Here is a 20,735-nt window from a genome sequence, read left to right on the forward strand (position 1 = left end):
TCGGTTTTATCACTTGTAAAAGGTTATTTACAACATCCTAACCCAAGGATAAGGGAAGGACAAGGCATTTGTCAAAGTCTGTAAGATGTCGACATTCCATGTCCTGTGCCCAGGCTTGACTTTCAGCTCTGCTGCCAGTTACAGCGTCCTTTGTGTTCATAGCCTAGAATGTGACAGGTGGCAGGTCAAGTATTTGGATCCTTGCCACTCACATAAGAAACTGGATTGAGAGCCAGCACTTCGAACTAGCAGATAAAGCCACCTACAGTGCTAGCATCCCATATGAACAAAGCTTCAGTTGCAGCTTATATTTCCCACCCCACTGCTCCACTTGCAGGCTAGCTTCCTGCTGGTGGGCCTGGGAAGGCCCCAGAGCACAGTCCAACTGCTTGGGGCCCTGCAAGCCTGTGTGAGACCCAGGGAGTCTCCTGGCTCCTGGCTTGGCTCAACCAAAGCTGTTATGGCCAGTTGAGGAGTGAACCTCTTCAATAGATGAAAGGTTTATGTCTATCTCAGTCTGTGGCTCATCCTTTCAAGTCTAAAAATAAAAACAAGAAAGGAGAGAAAAAAGGAAGGAAAAGAGGGAGGAAGGGAGGGAGAGAGGGAGAAAGAGAGGAATGGAGAGAAAGAGAGAGATGGAAGGAGGGAGGAAAGGAGGGAAAGAAGAAAGAAAGAAAGAAAGAAAGAAACAAACAAACAAAGAAAGAAAGAAACAAAGAAAGAAAGAAAGAAAAAGAGAAAGAAAGAAAAAGAGAAAGGAAAGAAAGAAAAAGAAAAGTTTATATTAGGTTTGGCACTGTGGCGTAGTTAGATAAACCACTGTCTGCAAGACTGAAATCTCACAGAAACAGTGATGCAAGTACCTGCTGCTCCTTTCCCAATCCAGACTCCTGCCACTGCACCGTGGAAAGCTGTAGAGATTGGTCAAACTACATGGGTCTCTGACCCTGAGGGAGACCCAAATGGAGTTCCAGGCTCCTTCCTGTCTTCAGCTTGGCCCATATAGGCCATTTGGATAGCAAATGCATCTGTCTTGTGCACTCTTGCTGTCACTCTCTTGCTCTGTCACACTGTCTTTCAAATAAATCCTAAATAATTCCTAAAAAAAATAAAGGAAAGGGAAAATTGGTTTAAACTGTAGACTCTTGACTTGGACCTGGCCTGGCTCCAGGTGTTACAAGCATTAAGCAAATGAACCAACAGAAGTGAAATTCCTTTCTGTGCCTTTCTCTCTCTCTCCTTTTCTCTGTCATTGATACACTACCATTCAAGTACATGAAAATAAATTATTGTTTAAAAATAAATAATGGAAGAACATCACAGTAAATACTATATGCTGCATTTTATATTCATACTACTAATTCATACTGATATATACTCTTTACCACTGATACTGCAGAAGCATTGTTGCATTGAAATTGAATGATAAGAAGAAATTTTGAGCTAAACATGGCATGTAGTTTTCAGACAGTAATACACTTTCAACTTCTATTTTGTCTGAATATAATCACTCTCTTCAAAATTCAATTGTAAATGAAAGAATTGAAGACTGCTTGCATAATGTGTGTTCATTTTTTTGACATTTTAAATAGAAAAGCAAACTTATTTCAGCAGTGCTTTTAAAAAGATTTTCATTCACTTTATAATGATGGAAAATAAATGCTGTAAGAAGAATTCGATGTGTATGCGAGAGAGACCAACAGAGAGAGAGAGAGAGAAAGAGAAAGAAATTATGCTTTTTTCCAAAGAGATCTATAGGTTGCTTACAGTATAGCTTCTATAAAGGACTATCAACAATATTGACAGCGCTTTGTGGAATCATAATATTTATTATTGTGTCTAGGATCAAATAACAAGAAAACTCCAAAAGCAGTTGATAGAAATTGTCATCTCTTGAGATGTTTTAACAATCTGATCTAATTATATGAGCTTTATAAAGTCATTTATCCAAAACACAAAATCATTCAAATATATGAAATCCATGGGGGAAATGTCTTATGTGTTATATATATATACATAACATATAAATACATACATGTATTTATATGTATATATGTATTTATATGTTACATTTCCTTGATTTCTTTTCAAAGAATATTTTATGTATGTTTTACTTTTTTGCAAATCTATCTTAGTATTTTTTGGAAATGCAGCTATACAGAGAGAGGGAGATACACAGAGAAAAATCTTCCATCGGCTGGCTCACTGCCCAAGTGGTTGAAATGGCTGGACCTAAAGCGGATTCAAACTGATCTGAAGCTAGGGACCAGAGATTCTTCCAGGTCACTCCACAGGTGCAGGGTCCAAGGCCTTTGTTCATCCTTTACTGCTTTTCTAAGACCAAAGCAGGGAGCTGGATGAGAAGTGGAGCATCTGGGACATGAACTATTGCCTATATAGGATCCCAGTGGATGCAAGGCGAGGATTTAACCAAGGCTATCAGGCCAGGCCCATGTATTTTACTTTATACTTAACAGCTAATAATGTAGTTAATACATTGTTTTTCTTCTTAAAAATATGAAATTTTAAATGTTATGTTACAGACCTCATTTTCATGAAAAATATTCTAGCCACTAGGTTATTCTCCAGGCCCTATAATTTTGACTTGTAAATAAATAAGCAAAATATCTTAAAAAGGAACACAGAATATAGAACTATAATTACTTGAATTACAAGCTCAGCTCATTAAATTCTACTGTGTAGTACCAGATAACACTCTTAAATTCTAGTTTCCTCATATCAAAAGTAGAGTAGTAATTCTCCGCCTTGTAAGTTTTTAGGATAGAATAAATGAGTTGACAGTATAAAATATATAAGTACACAGGGAATGCTACAAATGGTTTACTAACTATTTTATAGCAATTATGTTTAAACTGATTAAGTTACTAATTAAGATGTCATTATCTTTATGATTTGAAATTTAGGAATATTAGAAAGTGAAAAAATACTCATTTCTATTTAACATCTATAAAGATTTTTAATTCGAATAATGCTCAAGTTATGAAATGTTTGTAAAAAATGGGTAATAACTAAATTTTAATGAGGTCAATTATTCATCACAGATTGTAATCAGCTTTTTCAACATTATTCATTCACTAAGCCAAAACTTCTTAAGGGAGAATAAGAAATGTCATATCCTGTTTATGTGTCTTGTCTCAGAAAGAGAACTTAGTGTTCTTCTTATATAAGAAGAAAATCATTTCCAAAACAGTAGAATGTGATTAATTGCCTCTTGATTGTGTTTCCCTTTAATGTGGTCAGAACATATCTTTAATTTATATGTTTTGATAAAGAAATTCAGTAACACACTCACTAAACAGGCATAATTTCATCAATACACTGTTGGTTACTCATTACTATGTCAATTAATTCCATAATGATGTAAATTTTTGCTGATGGTATGTTGGAGCTTTTAATTGACTGGGATGATACTCTGCTGGCTCTGTCTTCAGACCAGAGAGGGTATACCTAAGAAGCCGTTGAACTTGACTGGACAATAAGATGCTGGACTCTATGTTTGGTATACGCTTGCAATGAGGGAATCTCAACTGAACTGAACTGTGGTTATGCAACAAGGTGGAGGAATCCACTATGCGGGGAGGGTTTGGGGAGGGGTGGGGAGAATCCAAGTACCTATGAAACTGTGTCACATAATACAATGTAATTAATGAATTAAAAATAATAAATAAATAAATTTAAAAAAAGAAGAATTCAGGGAAAAAAATATAATGTTAAAGAAGCAATTGTACTGTATCCTAAACAAAAAGAAAGAAAAATCAACAAATAGATGTTTTTCAGGATATGATTTATGACAGGAGTTCTACAAACTGTTTTTCTGTGCCAAATATCTCCTTTCAAGTGCTATTTTTCTTTTAGAATTGTGTAATGTCTCTCATTTTATGCCAGAGAATTAGCCAGGATATGAATTTGACATCACTTGCCTGGTGAGAGTGTGGAAAAGACTCTGAGAATGCTATTTACTTCCATACAAAAGGTCACAGAATTAATTCAGCAAGTCAGTGTTTGAAACTGGCTGGCTGAGAGCCTCAGATATTTGGAAAATTAATGTGTGTATGTTCAAAATGTACGTGTGCACACTCCTAAAAACCCTTTCACAAGGCAGAGAACATTGTGTCCACCTAATTTTACAGTTGCTTTTTCAGAGAGAACTTTGTAAACTTGTACGATCTTATTCACAGAATTTCTTAATCTAGGGGAACCAGGGGTGAAGGTTCATTTAAATTTTAAACTTTTTGAATTAATCTAATGTGCTATGGATTGAATCCAATTCATTATCAAATGACCCTCTTTCTATTCTTAAAAACGTAACAGCTTTATGTTTTTTATGTCTCCAATTATTTTAATGGAATCTAACTCACCAAGGATATTTACTGTAATTTATAGATCCTTTTAACTTTGTGTTTATGTTCTAGATAAAAACACAATTTGTGGAGTGGGTAGTTGGTCTAACAGTTGGACACCTGCCTCTTTCAGAGATCCTGGGTTCAAGTCCTAGCTCCACTTTTTATTCCAGCTTCTTGCTAACGAATATCATGGGAGGCAGCAGTGATGGCTTAAATACTCTAGTTCATTCTCCCACACAAGGAGAATTTAATTTGTTCCCAGCTAATTTCAACTCCAACTATCCCTGACATTTGAGGGAGTAAGCAGCATTTGGGAGAGCCCTATCTGTGTATTTTCTGTCTGTGATTCTTCCTAACAAATAGAAAAGAAATATTTTTAAGCACCATTGTAGAATATATGACTACCATTAATAGAATTCTTGTTTTTTTTATACAACTTAAATCCTTCTGTGTTTAAAGGTTTATTTTCTATTTGAAAGATTTACAGAGAAAAGGAGCAAAGAAAGAGAGAGAGAAGAAAGAAAGATAGGAAAGTGGGGAAGGGAGGGAGAAAGGAAGGAAGGAAGGAAGGAAGGAAGGAAGGAAGGAAGGAAGAAAGGAAGGAAGGAAGGAAGAAAGAATTTTTCTATTTGTTGGTTCACTCCCCCAAAAAGCTGCAAAGATCAGAGCTGAGTTGATTCAATGCCAGGAGCCAGGAGCCAGGAGCTTTCTCTGGTCTTGCATGAGGGCCAGGGACTTGAACAATACTCTGTTGCTTTACTAGGCCATAAGCAGGGAGCTGGATGAGAAGTGGGGTGGCTAGGACTAGAACTGGTGCTCATACAGGATGTCAGTGCTATAAGGCAGAGTATTAGCATGCAGAGCCACTCTGCCAGCCCCAAATCATTGTGATTTAATTCACTCATCTTTGGGCCCACATTATAGAAATTGTGGGCTGAGTAAATGAGTATGTTCTAGTGGGAGAATGCATTGGCAGTGATTAGGAACTAAATTTTTTGAATGTTTCCTCTGTGACAATTATTTGTCCAAGAACATGACAAATGTCAATAATGTATTGCTCATGCTAACTCTCTGGAGTATCATTATCTTCATTTAGGAAAAAAACTATAATATAGGGAGATGAAGTAACATAGCTATATCATGATGTTTGGGTAAATTCTTCTGTGTAGAGTGTTCACAAATACACTTATTTTCACTGGAAACATTTTAATAAGAGACTTTCTGGATAGCCCTTAAGAAAGAACTTGATTTTATTTATTTTAAAAAGATTTATTTATTCTTACTGGAAAATCAGATATACAAAGGAGGAGAGAGAGAGAGGAAGATCTTCCATCCGATGATTTCACTCCTCAAGTGACCACAAGGGCCTGAGTTGTGCTAATCCAAAGCCAGGAGCCAGGAGCTCTTCCTGGTCTCCCACACGGGTGCAGGGTCCCAAGGCTTTGGGCCGTCCTCGACTGCTTTTCCAGGCCACAAGCAGGGAGCTGGATGCGAAGTGGAGCTGCCGGGATTAGAACTGGTGCCCATATGGGATCCTGGTGCGTTCAAGGCAAGGAGGACTTTAACTGCTAGGCCACGGTACCAGGCCCTAACTTGATTTTGACAAACTTGATTTTGGATCTGGCTCTCTTTCAGATTCAGAAACTGAAAATTGTTGATGGTTCTAGAAGAGATTTGGGTAGTATTGTTTTCTAACAAGAAGTACTTAAGAGTGATAAATTATTAGAATATCAACACAGTAATAATCTCTAGAAGTGGGAGGAAGAATTTTTCCCAAGGAATGTCCCTTGTGTTAAACAAAATTAGAATTTCATTAGGTAAGCAGGAAATTATACAGTGGATGTTAATAGATTATTATTTCTTGACTATCAAGAGGTTTGAGGGAGAGCTGTGATCCCACAGAGGGAATTCTGATTCTGATAATATTCCAAGTCTTCCAGATTCACCGCAATAAAAATTGCTGGTTGTTCTTTGGCAACTTCTCCAGTGTTGTTATAAAGCTGTGTAAAATTTGATGTGTAGACTGTGTTTTTGCATTCTGCTATTTATGTTTACAATTGCATTGCCCTTGTTATACTTTCCCCTCAAATAATCAATGTAATCTTGGAGAGATACATGCCTTCTGCTTGGTATTAAATTTACAAGTCTTACTCACAAATGTATTTGGGGAAAGCATATGAAAAACAAATGTATTGGGTCCGGCGGCGTGGCCTAGCGGCTCAAGTCCTCGCCTTGAACGCCCCAGGATCCCATATAGGCACCGGTTCTAATCCCAGCAGCTCCAGTTCCCATCCAGCTCCCTGCTTGTGGCCTGGGGAAGCAGTCGAGGACGGCCCAATGCATTGGGACACTGCACCCGCGTGGGAGAACCGGAAGAGGTTCCAGGTTCCCAGCTTTGGATCGGCGCGCATCGGCGCGTTGCGGCTCACTTGGGGAGTGAATCATCGGATGGAAGATCTTCCTCTCTGTCTCTCCTCCTCTCTGTATATCTGGCTGTAATAAAATGAGTAAATTTAAAAATAGATGCATAAATAATAGTGATGGGATTTTGTATATTCAATTATTCCTAACAACTCCCCAAAAGACAGATTTACATATAAGGTTGTCTTCAAAATGTTCATGGAAAATGCCTATGTTAAAAAGATATGCATGATTGTCAACATTTTTGCACTGAAATAGCTCCTTCATAATAAATAATATACCTAACCTCGAGAACACTGCTTTACATTTGGTAAACATTACCAGTTGCACTGTTTTGATTTAACAATATAACATTATCATTGCATCAATTTCCTTTACAATAACTAATTTAAATTCTTTCAGACTGACATTAACACTTTCCTGCCCAATGGATCTCAAGAATTTTCCCATGGATGTACAAACATGTATAATGCAACTGGAAAGCTGTGAGTATGAATGTTTTACTTGTTCTGAGCCTTTTTAAAGTATAGCAGACTTGAACTTTTCATGAATTATATACAGAGTTTGTTTTGGGATTGTTTTGGTCACATGTTTACTAAATAGACGTGTACTCTCTGGCCAGCTGTTGAAGCAGTGATAGCTTGTCAACACTTGATAACTATCAACTCTGAGAAAGAAGTAAATTCAAGATCTATTAATAACAGATTTTTATTTTGATATTAAATATTTATCTTTATACATCACATGGCAGAAAGCTGGCACTGAGTCACACTTCTGCTTCCAACCAACTTCCTGCTAATATGTCTAATAAGCAGTAGATGATAGTTAAAGTATTTAAGTTCCTGTCATTCACACTGGAGACAGGGCTCGAGTTCTTGCCTCCTAGCCTGAGCCTGAATCAGTCCTGCCTGTTTCAGGCATTTGGGGAATGAATCGGCAGATGGAAGCACACTCACACATGCTATGTATCTTCCTCCACCATGCTGTTTTTCAAATAAAAAAATAAAACTATTTTTAAAAAGTAAAAAATGACAAATCATTTAAAATAAACCATCATTCATTTTTGAGTGCCAACTTATAGGGCAAATATTTCTGTATGTATTAGTTCTTACAACAAGAATATTGTCATTATTCTTATGTTTCCAAGGTGAAATGGTTATTCAGAATGACTTTGCGTTGTATTGGACATCTCAGAGAACTAAATACAAACTACTTCACCCCAAAGCCTGCATACCCTTCAGTTAACTAATATGTATTATGTTAATATGGCCCTATAGAATATATTACAGATGTTTTCCCAGGAGAAAATACATTTCTCACACATTTTCAGAGTCACACATGATCAGAAATTTGTGCAAGCTTTTTGAAACTTCTCTAAATTTTGTCTATTATTTTTAAAATAATTGTTTTATTTGAATGCCAGAATATATAAATATATATCCTAAATTAATTAAACTACAGTGTTTAATGTAATTAACAGAAGTAAGCAATTTGCAGTGTTTCTCCTCTAGGCATCCGGTTTGTTGGGTAAAGTCTTGTTTGGATGTGTTTCTTCAAGAATGGGAGCACTGAGCCTGTGATTAGAGTCAGTTAGCAGTGTATTATCACAAACAAATGTTTAAAAAGTGTGTGTGGCGGTGGTGGAGACAGGACCAAAGAGGGGAGGGAGGAAAGAAGGAGATAACAAAGTATAATACAAAGTATTGTATTTCTAGAATTACATCTATGAAATTCATACCATCTATTCTCTATAAATTCATACATTTTAAAAAGCAACAGTTAAAGCAAAAATGAAAGTGGATTCTGTGACTTAAGTCTCAGAAGTGGGATTTGTAGTGTGGTACAGACTTGTAGGGGCACACAACCAGCTCCCCCTCCACCCAAACTTAGTTTTTCTGAAGTGAAACCAGTCTTCCAAACTTTGTGGTTGGTGTTGTAGCACAACGTGTTAAGTTGCCATTGGGGATGCCTGCGTTTCATATCAGAGGGTTAACCCTGAGTCCTAGCCTTATCACTTCCAACAGTTTCCTTTTAAATTCACCTTGGAAGGCAGCAGAAAGCGGCTTCATTATTTGGGTCCCTGTGACCCCTGTGGGAGACCTGCATGAGCGATTGCGTCATGGATTTTGCCTGGTCTACCACCAGATGTTGCACGTATTTGGGAAATGGATCAGCAAACAGAATCTCTTTGTTGAGCTCTGTATCTTTTTGTGCCTGTACCTGTATGTGTGTACACGTACCTCTCTGCCTTTCTAATAAAATATTTTTAACCTTTTGAAGTTTTTCATCTTGCAAAATTTGTATACTATATCCATTCAATCACAATCCATACTTCTTCCCCTCCATCATTTCCTAGAAAACACATTTTCTTATGCTTCTATGAATTCAATAACTTTAGGATCAGGCGCCATGGCATTATAAGCTAGGCGTCTGCCTGAAGCATAAAAAAACAAGTCAATTCACCTCCTGGCTGCTCCACTTCTGACCCAGCTCCCTGCTTATGAACTGGGAAAGTCACACAGGATGGCTCAACCCCTTGGGCCTCCGGACCTGTAGTGCAGGCTCTGAAGAACTTCCAGCTCTTGGCCAAATTCTGCCCATGATGGTCATTTGGGGAGTGAACCAATGGGTGATAAATAGGTCTCTCTTTCCATCTCTGCTTCTCTCTCTGTTTCTCTGTGCCTTTAAAAAAACAATTTTATTCATGTAAGTGAACTCATACAATATTTATTTTTCTTTGATTTTACTGAGCATTCTCAGTTTAAAATTTATCCACTTGTATCAAACATTTATTCATTTTGACTCTGAATAGTATCCTATGCAATATACACTATATTCTCTGTCTCCATTACTTTGTCAATGGATACTTGCGCAGCTTTCTGATTTTGATGACTCTGATCAATAATACTATCAACAGGGATGTAGAACTGTCCTTTCCAGTTTGCTTCACTTGCTCAAGGTATATAGCTAGAAGTAAAGTTGTGGGTAATATAATTCATTTTTGACTTTTTAAGGATCTACCATGTTTTTATTAGCAGTTACCATTATAGTCACCAACGTGCACAAAGGTCTAATTTCTTCACATCCTTTCCAGGATTTGTTATGCTTTAAACATGCTGGTTAACAGTCATTTTAATGAGTGTGTGATTCAGTGGAGTATTTTGAGTACCCAAGATCATCTGTAATTTAAAGCTTTTCAGTCTTTCGTTTTTAACAGTGATTCTGTCATTTATCATTCTTTATTGCTTAGACCTGCCACTGTTTCCCTTCTTTCTCACTCCAAATAATCAAACTTCTAAAACTCACACTCTTGTCGCGGACCAAATGTTCTTTTCAGAACATGCTGCCTCAGAACTTGAGATGTACTTCCCCTGGAGAGGACTTCAGTGTCCAATCTCTGTGATCCCTTAGAGGATGCAATCGGTACATCATCTGCTACCTGTCTCAAGAGAAGAACTGCAAGAAAATGAATTGAACCTTAAATCTTCCATGTAGAACCTGGACAAGCTATATGAATCCATTAATATTTTACAGACTCACTCTTCTCTTTTCTAAGATAAGTGAACTACATTTGAAGGTAGCAGAGGTCTTCCAAATTCTAAGAATTTGTGAATTCTCTAAATATACAGCATAATGAATCTAAAAGGTAAAATTAAGACAATAATATCTAGAAATCACTGACTACTCAGAATGAGAAGGATCAAGGGTAAAAAAACAAAACAAAATAAGCAAATGAAGAGGAATATTCTATATTGACTACAAAGAGGAAAATCAGCCAATGAAAACTAGAGAGAAAAACTGGGTACAATCTAAGAGAAAACAATGCTAAAAAAAATTTAAAAGACACACGAATACTGGAGACGTGAACCTTAGAAATGTTTTATACTGAGGTCAAAACCTCAGAAGTGTGAGTCATTCTGGCAACGGCTTTGGCTGTTTACTTTGTGTCTTTGTTCTGGGGCAGCCAGGTTCATGGATCCCTACCAGTGGATTCTTACTGGTTATGTAATAAGCAGCCCGCTCACATTTCAAGACTTTGAATCTCTAAAGTGGCTGACTCTTAGTAATTTTTTTTTTTTCAAAGTAGAATGAAACACACAAATACAGTCCTAGAAAACAAAAAGGTCCTGCCAATGTATTTGTTCTTAGTCATAGCAAGAAGGGTCATATCATGTCTAGTCTTCTGGCCTGTGGAAGCATTGATGAATGAACATGATTATAGGGGTGTATATTTGACCTAGCAGTGAAGATGTCATTTGGGACACCCACACTCCAAATCAGGGCTCATGCATTTAAGTCTCAACTCCACTCTCAACTCGAGCTTCTTGTTAATATGCACCTCGGAGGAAGTAGATGAATGCTTAAGTAGGTGGGTTCTTGCCAACCAAATGAAGGTCATGGATTGAGTTCAAGGGTCTCAGCTTTGCCTTTGCCAGTTATTGACTTTTGCAGGCAACTGGGGGGTAAACTTGTGAATGAAAGATAGCTCATTTTCTGTCTCTGGCTATCAAGTAAATTAAGAAAGCTGAAGGAACATTTTAAATCATCATAATATATAAGATTTTATGAGAATTTTCTGCATTTGTCATTGCACATAAACATGATAGAAATACACCATCAGTATAAGTTACACTGTTTTCTAGGAATAGTGACTTTTTCTGTGTTAATAATATTCTCACAAATTTATCCTACACAGGTATTTTTGAAATGATGGACTATGTCTGAGTATTTAGCACTATTGTATGTGGCTATCATGGTCATTTATAATTGAACCTCCATCTCAACTTAATTATAATCAATGATATATTATCATTTACACTAAGAAATAACAATGATATATCCTTTCTACACAAAACTCTTGTCTCCAGGAGTTAGCTTCTCATATTTGACTGAAATAAATGAATATTTAATTAGAAAGTTATGAGTTAGAATGCCAAAAAAAATCTTGAGAGCATAACTTATGATAAAATTTACTGAGTTGAAAAATAATTTTATAAAATATTAAACAAATATTAATTATAAAAAACAATGTAAACATATTTAAAGGGAGTGAACAAATTTTTACTTTTTTGTTACAAGCAATTTAAGACTTGTACATTTTAAAAACTAAATGACATTTGAAAGCATACTAACTTGGGTAGCACTTTATCATTATAATTATACTCATCACTTTATTAAGTATACTACAAAACTTGTTTTCTCAGGGTCATCACTGATTTTGATAAACTTGAGTTTATTAGATGAATCAAATAGAGCTGATCCCTTTTAATCACATGAAAGTTTTCCTCTACACATGACATTTTTATTTTAGGTGTATTTGATATCATAGTGTTTAGTTGCAAGTAAAACATCAGCTAGGTTTTGTCTTGTTAGGCCATCTTTTTGTTTACATTTAATAAGTATTTTTAAGATAATTATACTTGCTAGTAGACCTAAAAGGAACATTGATGCTTCATTTGTATGGCAAATTATAAATAAGTTATTTAAACTAGTATGTGGATTCCTAGAAAGTGTAACACAAACTCATTTTTATTAGACCATGTATTAAGTTTGAGTTCCAGTGCTTACTATGCTAAGTATTTTCTGTTGAGCATGTTGATGAATGTATTTTAATAATATATTTCATATGCATTTTGAGGATAAGTCATACTAGAATTTCATAATTTTATTCTCTGATGTTTAAACTATTAATCACATTAAAATCTGAATTTGATGTCATAGCACCATTCCTCAAATACTTTGAAAAGAAAGAATCTAAAGTGGATATTCCTGTGAGGCTTTCTTTTCTAGACTCGGTTGAGATTTTTTTGGTTTTTGAAAAATGAGGAGTGAAACTGAAATAATAGGCATCGAAAACCTTGAGCTAAAGAATAATGATAGTGCTTTTTGATTTTCTGAGAGGACATCAGACATTTTAGACATTACCCAGCTGTACTGGCTCAAAATGTATTTGTGAAAGTATTATTTCATGGTTGTGCACAGCTCTGAACCTCCTGCCTTCAGAGGCAGACCTACAACACTTTCCAGCCACACCATGTCTATTCCAAAGACGTGTTCAGTCCAGCCCCCTCCTGAAACTATGGCTAATGGAGAAATCCAACCAATCAGGACATATTTTTCTCATGAAAATGGACTGAAAGTCATGACCTTTTCTGTTCAACCTGAGATATCTCAAAAGCATTTTCAACACTTTCTGTCAATGTGTGAATTTTCTGAAGTTTTGAGAAATACGAATAAAGTTGCTGGTATGAATGTCATTTAAGAAGAGCAGTTAGTAGTTACCAGTTATGTTTTTATTCAGCATTATCCAAAATGAAAGGAGGAGAGTTTAAATCTGTGATTCAAAACCAAGTACCTCAAATCTTCCAACAAAAATTTAACTAAAGTACTTACGGGGTGATGGATATAGGTCAATTGCAACAAAGAGTTTTAGAATAAGTGTCAATTGTTAAGAAGATATTTAAGAGGCCTTATAACTTAAATGGAATCATATGTAAAGCCTGATTTATAAGATGATTCAAATTAAATGCACAAATTATAAATAAAAATCTCCTAGATAAATACATTTTGACATAGCAGTTGTTCCTTGTCAGTTCAATAAGGTTTACTTGAGTAATATGTCTTCTAGCAATATGTCAGCATGTACCAAGAGTGAGCGTGTTCTCGCTTTTGTTTTTAAAATTCCAACTGCTGATTAAGAACATAAGCATTTGCTAACTGGGTCATACTAGAAGTCTTACTTTCATGCTCTCTCTCTCTGCTAATAGCATTTGAGATAACTGAGCCAAATTTGTTTCTGGTTGAGTTTTAAAATTAAATGTGAATCTATTATTTATTAATAAACTTCTAAATTCATTGTTACTGAAATGTACTCTCAGTCCTCCTTTGCCCTTTGAACACCTTTTTCCTTTATAGGAAGAAACTCTAGAAAGTTCATCCAAACATGAAATTAAGATGAGTTACTGGGGTTGCTTCTGTGATACAGCCAGTTAAGGTGTTGCTTGCAATTGGTGGTTCAAGTCCTGGCCCTTTCTTTTTCAATACAGCTATCTGCTAATGTTCCTGGGAAAAGAACAAAAGATGGCTCAACTGCTTGGTCCCTATTGCCCATGTTGCTGACTTTTACAAAACTCCCAACTCTGTTTATCTCTCTCTCTCTTACTGTCATGTGAAATGTTAAATAAGTAAATAAATATTTAGTAGAATATGTTACATAGCATAAAAAGCTTTAGCAAATCTGCCTAGGTTTTTCACAACATACATTTTCTGTGAACTTTTTAGAAGTACCACATTACCAACCATTGTAGTATTATTTAATAAATTTTTATCATATTAACTTATCTGTTCTGTTGAGAGGCAGAGAGAAAGACACACAAAAATTGATAAACAGAGTTCCCTTATGTTGGTTCACTCCGCAAATGCCTGTAAGAACCCAGGCTAAGCTTAAGTGAAGCAGAAAACTCAGTTTTGTTGTCCTACTTGGGTAGGAAGAATACAAATACCTGAGCAATTACTTCCTTCTTCCCAGGGTACATGTTAGCAGAAAACTGGAATTACAACCAAAGCACGAATATGAATCCAGACATTCTGATGAGGAAATATGGTTCTCTAACAGGCCATTCCTGAAACCATTTAAATATTAGTTTTATTTGTATATTTTATCCTTTGTTAAACAGGACTATTTACTTCACTTTCTAGATTTTAAGATTCACTAAAGGCAGATGAAGAGGGACAGGCAGAGAGACAGGGATAGGGAAAGAAGCATGGAGATCTTCCATCTGCTATTTCACTGCTCAAATGGCCGTAGGATTCAAGACTAGCAAAGGCTGCAGCCAGGAGTCAGGAATGCTATCCAACTTCCCCAGGTTGGCAAGAGGAATTTAACACTTAATCCAACACATTCTGCTTATCAAATCCATTAGCAGAGGGCTGGATTAGAAAAGGTGTTGCAGAGACTTGAAACAATATGTGATGTGATTTTTCTAAGCCACAGCTTAACCTAATGTGGCATAATGTTCACATACTTTTCATTTTCCAGTAGAGTCAGATTAGAATTTTCACTTAAATTGTGTTATAGATCAATTCTTGGGGAATAATATTTTCATCGTAATGAGTTTTCTTAGCTTTAGACTATATTAAGGCTTTTGGTTTTGTGTCATTTTTTTTAAAGATTTATTTGTTTTAATTTGAAAGATTTACAGAAGGAGAAACAGAGAAGGAAACCTCTTCTATCCACTTGTTAACATTCCAGATGGCTGCAATGGCCAGAAATTAGCTGATCTAAAACTAGGAGCCTAGAGCTCTTCCAGGTATCCTACATGAATGTAGGGTCCCAAGGACAGGGAGCTGAATGGGAAGTGGAGCAGCAAGGACACAAACCAAACCCATGTGGGAAGCAAGTGCTTGCAGGGAGAGGATTAGCCTATTGAACCATGGTGCCAGCTCCTATTATAATTTCTTTTTGTTTCAATAATGCCCCATGATTTAAATTTTAATTTTGTTTGTAAAGTTGTGTCTGTGTGGTAGTTGAAGGTTGTAAAGTGGGATGATGTTATAAGATAGATAGATGCATACGTTGATGGATGGGTAGAGTTTAGGTAGACAACAGAAAAACATCAGACATTTAACGAAGCTAAGCAATACTTCCTATGGCTATTTTTTTTTAAATGGCTGTTAAAAGTTTTTAGAAAAGTTTAGCTGTAGCTAGTAATTTCAATTACCAGTTGATTGACCGTGGAGTTTATAACAGAAAAGACTCCCTTTGTTATTATTTGGTGAGATTGGATGCTCTTAGAACAAAGACTGAATGCTAATCAAGATAAGATGTACTAGGAGTGTGTATGCTTTGGCCACAAAGCACAATAATGCCAAGAAAACTGAATATGAATATTACCAGTGTCAGACTTTTTTGGGGGTTAGTATACAGCCCAAATCAAAAAGCCAAGCTTTATGAAGTGAAAGGTAAGAGTCCAGAAAAACAATGTGAGACCAGATAGTTCCGATTTTCTGGCTCCCCAAGAATATACTTAGCTTCTTCCTACTATTAGAGTAATCATATCTCTTGTTATCAAATTGGAGCATTCTTAATAATAAAAGAGTATCGTGAATATTTGAATCAATATATTTTTGTAATATCTGTTTACTAATTGGCAGGTTTTATATTAGTGAATAAATAAATTACTGCTGAATTATTTTAAACCTTGCTTGCTATTTTGTATTTGTGCACAGCTTAAAGCAAATGATAATCAACTAGACTTATGGTTAAAGTAGACATTCATGTTACTAAATTTGTGATTTTTGACCATCTACTTATCCCTGTTTTATAGAGTATAATATTCCTTTACTAACAGGAAGTAAGAACAAGATCAATTCTCAAATAATAAAATCTTCTCTTAAGATTCTAAATTCCCTGAAAAAGATGATATTTTAAAGTTAAATTTCTTTTTCTGGAATTCACCCCAGATAGACGGAACACAATGTTTTATAAGATGTGAATGGCCATAAGCAAGTAAAATTGAATCATTCTGTTCTTACATAAAAGTGTAGTATATAGTTATCAGAACCTTGCTATGTCTGAACAACTGGGACTAAATCTTACAGTCCTAAACTCTGGAAAATACTAATGATAGACCTTTTGGTACAATGTCGTAAAGATCGTGGCAATAATAAACACTCAATAATTTATATGCATTAGTAAGTTGAATTATTTTCCAGGTAACATCTCAGTAGCATGGTTTTTCCCATTTGATAATGTTTGATTACTTATATTATTTTTCCTAAGTACATTTTATTTCTTACAGGAGTTTTAGATTCACTGAAAATTTTAATAGAAAGTACAGGATTCCCCTGTCCCACCTGTACCATCACAATACCACAACAGAATGTGCATTGACTATCCTGATGATACTACATGATATATCATCCAGAATCCCAGGTTTATAATAGCATCCAATTTAGTGTTGGGCATTCTATGAATTTTGAAACCATTCTAATATAGTACAGAATAGTTTTGTTGCCCTAAAATCCTAATAAACCCTATCTAACCCAGAAGAAGCTCATCGCTCGTGGCTTTGGATGAACTCAGCTCTGGTTGCTGTGACCCCTTAGAGAGTCAAGCAGTAGATGGAAGACCTCTTTCTCTGTCTTTCTCTTTCACTACACAATTCCATCTTTCAAACATAAAACAAATCTTTATGTCTATAAAAAGAAAATGCCAAATTGCCTTAGAAAATATTATACCACTTTTGCACATCCACCAACGATTTTGTTCCACACCAGTTATTGTTGTTGGTAGTGTCCTACTAGGTCTGTGTGGTAGCTCACTGTTCCTTTAATATGTGAGCACATTATGATCCATCATAAAGTTTTTAGTGATTGTAACATGAAACCCCCAGAGATTTACTGAACACTACAACTCCAAATATCTTCCAAGTGCATACAGTTAAATATCAACAAATAATATGTTATAATTATTTTTGAGCACATCAGGAACTCTACATATTGGAAAGATATTTTAATGCTTCTCAAACCTGAAAATTTTCATTAAAAATTTAAAATCTACCATTGACAGCAAATACCTTCAGAGGATTCCGTTGACATGGTATGATCAATTCTTTGTCTTGTAAAACAGTATTCTAAGAATTAAGACATTGCAATCATAGATTTTCAGACATTCTTTTTAAAAGAAAACACTGTTTTATGAGAAAAAAGATGGCTAGGTCAGGTTCCAGCTCCATATCATCCACAATTTCTCTTGAAAGAGTTGTTGAATTAACAAAATATTGGGCTCAGTGCTTATGTGGACTTGCCATGTGCACATACAGGTCATTCAGATGAATGAGTTAAATGTATCAAAATGTAATAAAACTAGTAAATGTTATTGCTTTATCAAGGATCACACATTTTCAGCTGAAGTAGCATTAATTTTACTGAAGATGTTTACTGCTTCATGAAGGATCAAGGACATTTACAAGTAAAGGTAGCATTGTGTTCATTTACTGACATGGCAGTAAGAACTATGTTAGTTGTAAAGTACTAACATTTGCTTACCATTGGTTTTTTTTAGCATCAGGACCAATGATGACACAATGGAAAAAGGCAAATAATGCCCTATCATGATTATGAAGCTAATTTGAAAGGATATGGCATTATTCTAAACCATATTTTTTAAGATTTATTTATTTTTATTACAAAGTCAGATATACAGAGAGGAGGAGAGACAGAGAGGAAGAGCTTCCGTCCAAAGATTCACTCCCCAAGTGACCAAAACGGCCTGTGGGGTGCCAATTCTGAAGCCTGGAGCCAGGAACCTCTTCCTGGTCTCCCACGCAGGTGCAGGGTCCCAAGGCTTTGGGCTATCCTAGACTGATCTCCTAGGCTACAAGCAGGGAGCTGGATGGGAAGTGGAACTGCCGGGATTAGAACTGGTGCTCATAGGGATCCTGGTGCGTTCAAAGTAAGGACTTTAGCCATTAGGCCATCATGCCGGGCCCTAACGCATATTTTTAATGCCATTCCCTTTTCAATGATTCTAATTGCTCATGTCATCCTTTTCTAAAAAAGACCCTTTTTAGAAGTCATTTTTCAACCTAGATTTTAAATATTATACAAACATATTAATTTGTCCACTTTACATGCTCCTCCGTGCAAACTGGCTCTAGATAAATGAAACTATTAACTATTACAATCCATAGTGCTTAGTATTCCCTTTAAACTAATTTTGTTATTGCTTTTACCTGAAGTGTTTCACCTTCTCCACCTTCTATACATGTCGGTCTTGTCTTATTTTTAGGGTTCAATGCAGATGTACCCTAAGCACATGCCATACCTGGATCCCTCTTTCGAATATGCAAGGCGTTTAATACCTCTCCATGCCACTTATTCTCCAGAAATAACACCTCCTATTCCTAAAGCTTAGCTAGTTGCCTTAGTCGGGGTTCACTAAATATTTCTTGAAGAAACAAGAGTTTGATTGTACTAAGCCATTCATTTGCATGATTCACTGCAGCTGACGTATGACACTGTTGGCTGAAGTTACAGATAATGTCTTTGTTCCCTGAATAAATTGTTTTTCATTGTGAAACGTGCAGCAATGTGAGAAAATTCAGTTCATACATTTGATCTCATTAGTCGATCTGCTCTGCTTAACACTCAGACATGTACAAAGGTTTGCTAACTAAAAGCAAAAGGACATTAGCATACTTTGAGTTGTGTACAAAACGGTTGACTTAAAGCCATGTTTTAATGTTTATTGAGACAAGTTTACTGTTTTCTTTTTTTTTAAAAGATTTATTTTATTACAAAGTCAGATATATAGAAAGGAGAGACAGAGAGGAAGATCTTCTGTCCGATGATTCACTCCCCAAGTGAGCCGCAACGGGCCGGTGCGCGCCGATCCGAAGCCGGGAACCAGGAACCTGTTCCAGGTCTCCCACATGGGTGCAGGGTCCCAGTGCATTGGGCCGTCCTCGACTGCTTTCCCAGGCCACATGCAGGGAGCTGGATGGGAAGTGGAGCTGCCGGGATTAGAACCGGTGCCTATATGGGATCCCGGGGCTTTCAAGGCATGGACTTGAGCCGCTAGACCATGCCGTCAGACCCAAGTTTACCATTTTCTTAAATGACCAGCCAAAATAATTTAGAATAAAGACACTAACTCTTGAGCATGACCCTCTCACTATTTTCCTTCCGGTGTCAAAATTCAGTATTTTATGAACTATACTAAAATAGTTAAGTATTCTTATGAAATGTCCACATTATATGGTTATAAAATTTTTTTAGTGTTAGTTATTTCACACAAAACAACTTCATTTTACTATCTATAAAATTGGATTAAAGGCCAGTTTCTCCATGCTTTGCCTGGCCTCTTACTTCAGAAGCTACAGCATACTTCTTTTTTCTACTTCCATGGTAATTTATTCCTCAGGGAAATCACGGATCAAGATTAACAGCCATCCTGCCCCATAGGTACCAGTCACCTCTGATTCTGTCTCTGCAGTAGCTTTCAAGCATATGTTTCAGTAGTTTCTCAGAGGAAACTAAGAGAAAACCATACTTTTCACAAATAATTCCCACTTAGATACAGAGTTATTATCAAAGGCTGTTGATAACCTATAAAATTCATTAGTTAATGTTATCCTGCACTAACTGATACTGTGTGCCAGCATTTCCTTCTTCACCAACTATAACCTGTGGGCTCTCTTAGTGCTCTTATTTTTCATGAATTACAGATTTTTGTATTTAAGTATTACTTTGTGAGCGTATGAGCAGATTTGTAAACTAAAATAGTTAATAATTAAATCAAGAAATGCATTGATGGTGATACTTTTCTTTTAAGGATGTTATAGGTTAATTCATTTTCTAACCAATAAAAACAAAAAAGATTCTGTTGAAACAGTCTTTAGTGGATTGGAATAAGGTGAGTGTAACTCAATGAAAACTGCTGATGTCACCCAGTAGTTGTCCCTCCCAGGGAAGGAATGCAATGTTTCTATGTCATATTGCACATTTTGTTAGCCTACTTGTGATTCTTATATTATTTGTAAAATGCTCTGTTTAAATAAGCTTCAGTACATTTTTGTGGGAAGGAATCGGGCAATGCACAGTGAAATCTACAGTTAAAATGATGGAGTTTGATCCTCTAATCCAGTTGAGATTACACACAATTATTTTTCTTTCTTTCCTTTGAAGACCTTTTCAAGGTTACTAATTTTTTACTATGCTCTTTCTAGTTGGGTACACAATGAATGATCTCATTTTTGAATGGCAAGATGAGGCGCCTGTACAAGTGGCAGAAGGACTCACTTTGCCCCAGTTTCTGTTAAAAGAAGAAAAGGATTTACGATATTGTACTAAACATTACAACACAGGTAAGAGTTCAATGCTCTTCTATATATTTGTGCTTTGTGGTTTTATATCCAGGTGTTTCTTAGGTATGGTACTAGGCTAATT

General features: G+C 36.0%; 1 protein-coding gene across 4 annotated transcripts in view; it reads left to right on the top strand.

Annotated features, from left to right (window-relative positions):
• Positions 1–20,735, top strand: part of GLRA3 (glycine receptor alpha 3) — a 123,156-nt gene that overhangs the window by 72,024 nt on the left and 30,397 nt on the right. For all 4 annotated transcript variants that reach the window (XM_004579034.3, XM_012931395.3, XM_058670411.1 and 1 more), the window contains 2 exons: positions 7,188–7,270; positions 20,516–20,653. In XM_004579034.3, coding sequence (XP_004579091.2) covers positions 7,188–7,270; positions 20,516–20,653 — 221 coding nt within the window. The remainder of the gene's footprint in view (positions 1–7,187; positions 7,271–20,515; positions 20,654–20,735) is intronic.

The sequence above is a fragment of the Ochotona princeps genome, chromosome 11, assembly GCF_030435755.1.
Source record: "Ochotona princeps isolate mOchPri1 chromosome 11, mOchPri1.hap1, whole genome shotgun sequence".
In the NCBI taxonomy this organism is placed as follows: Eukaryota; Metazoa; Chordata; class Mammalia; order Lagomorpha; family Ochotonidae; genus Ochotona; species Ochotona princeps.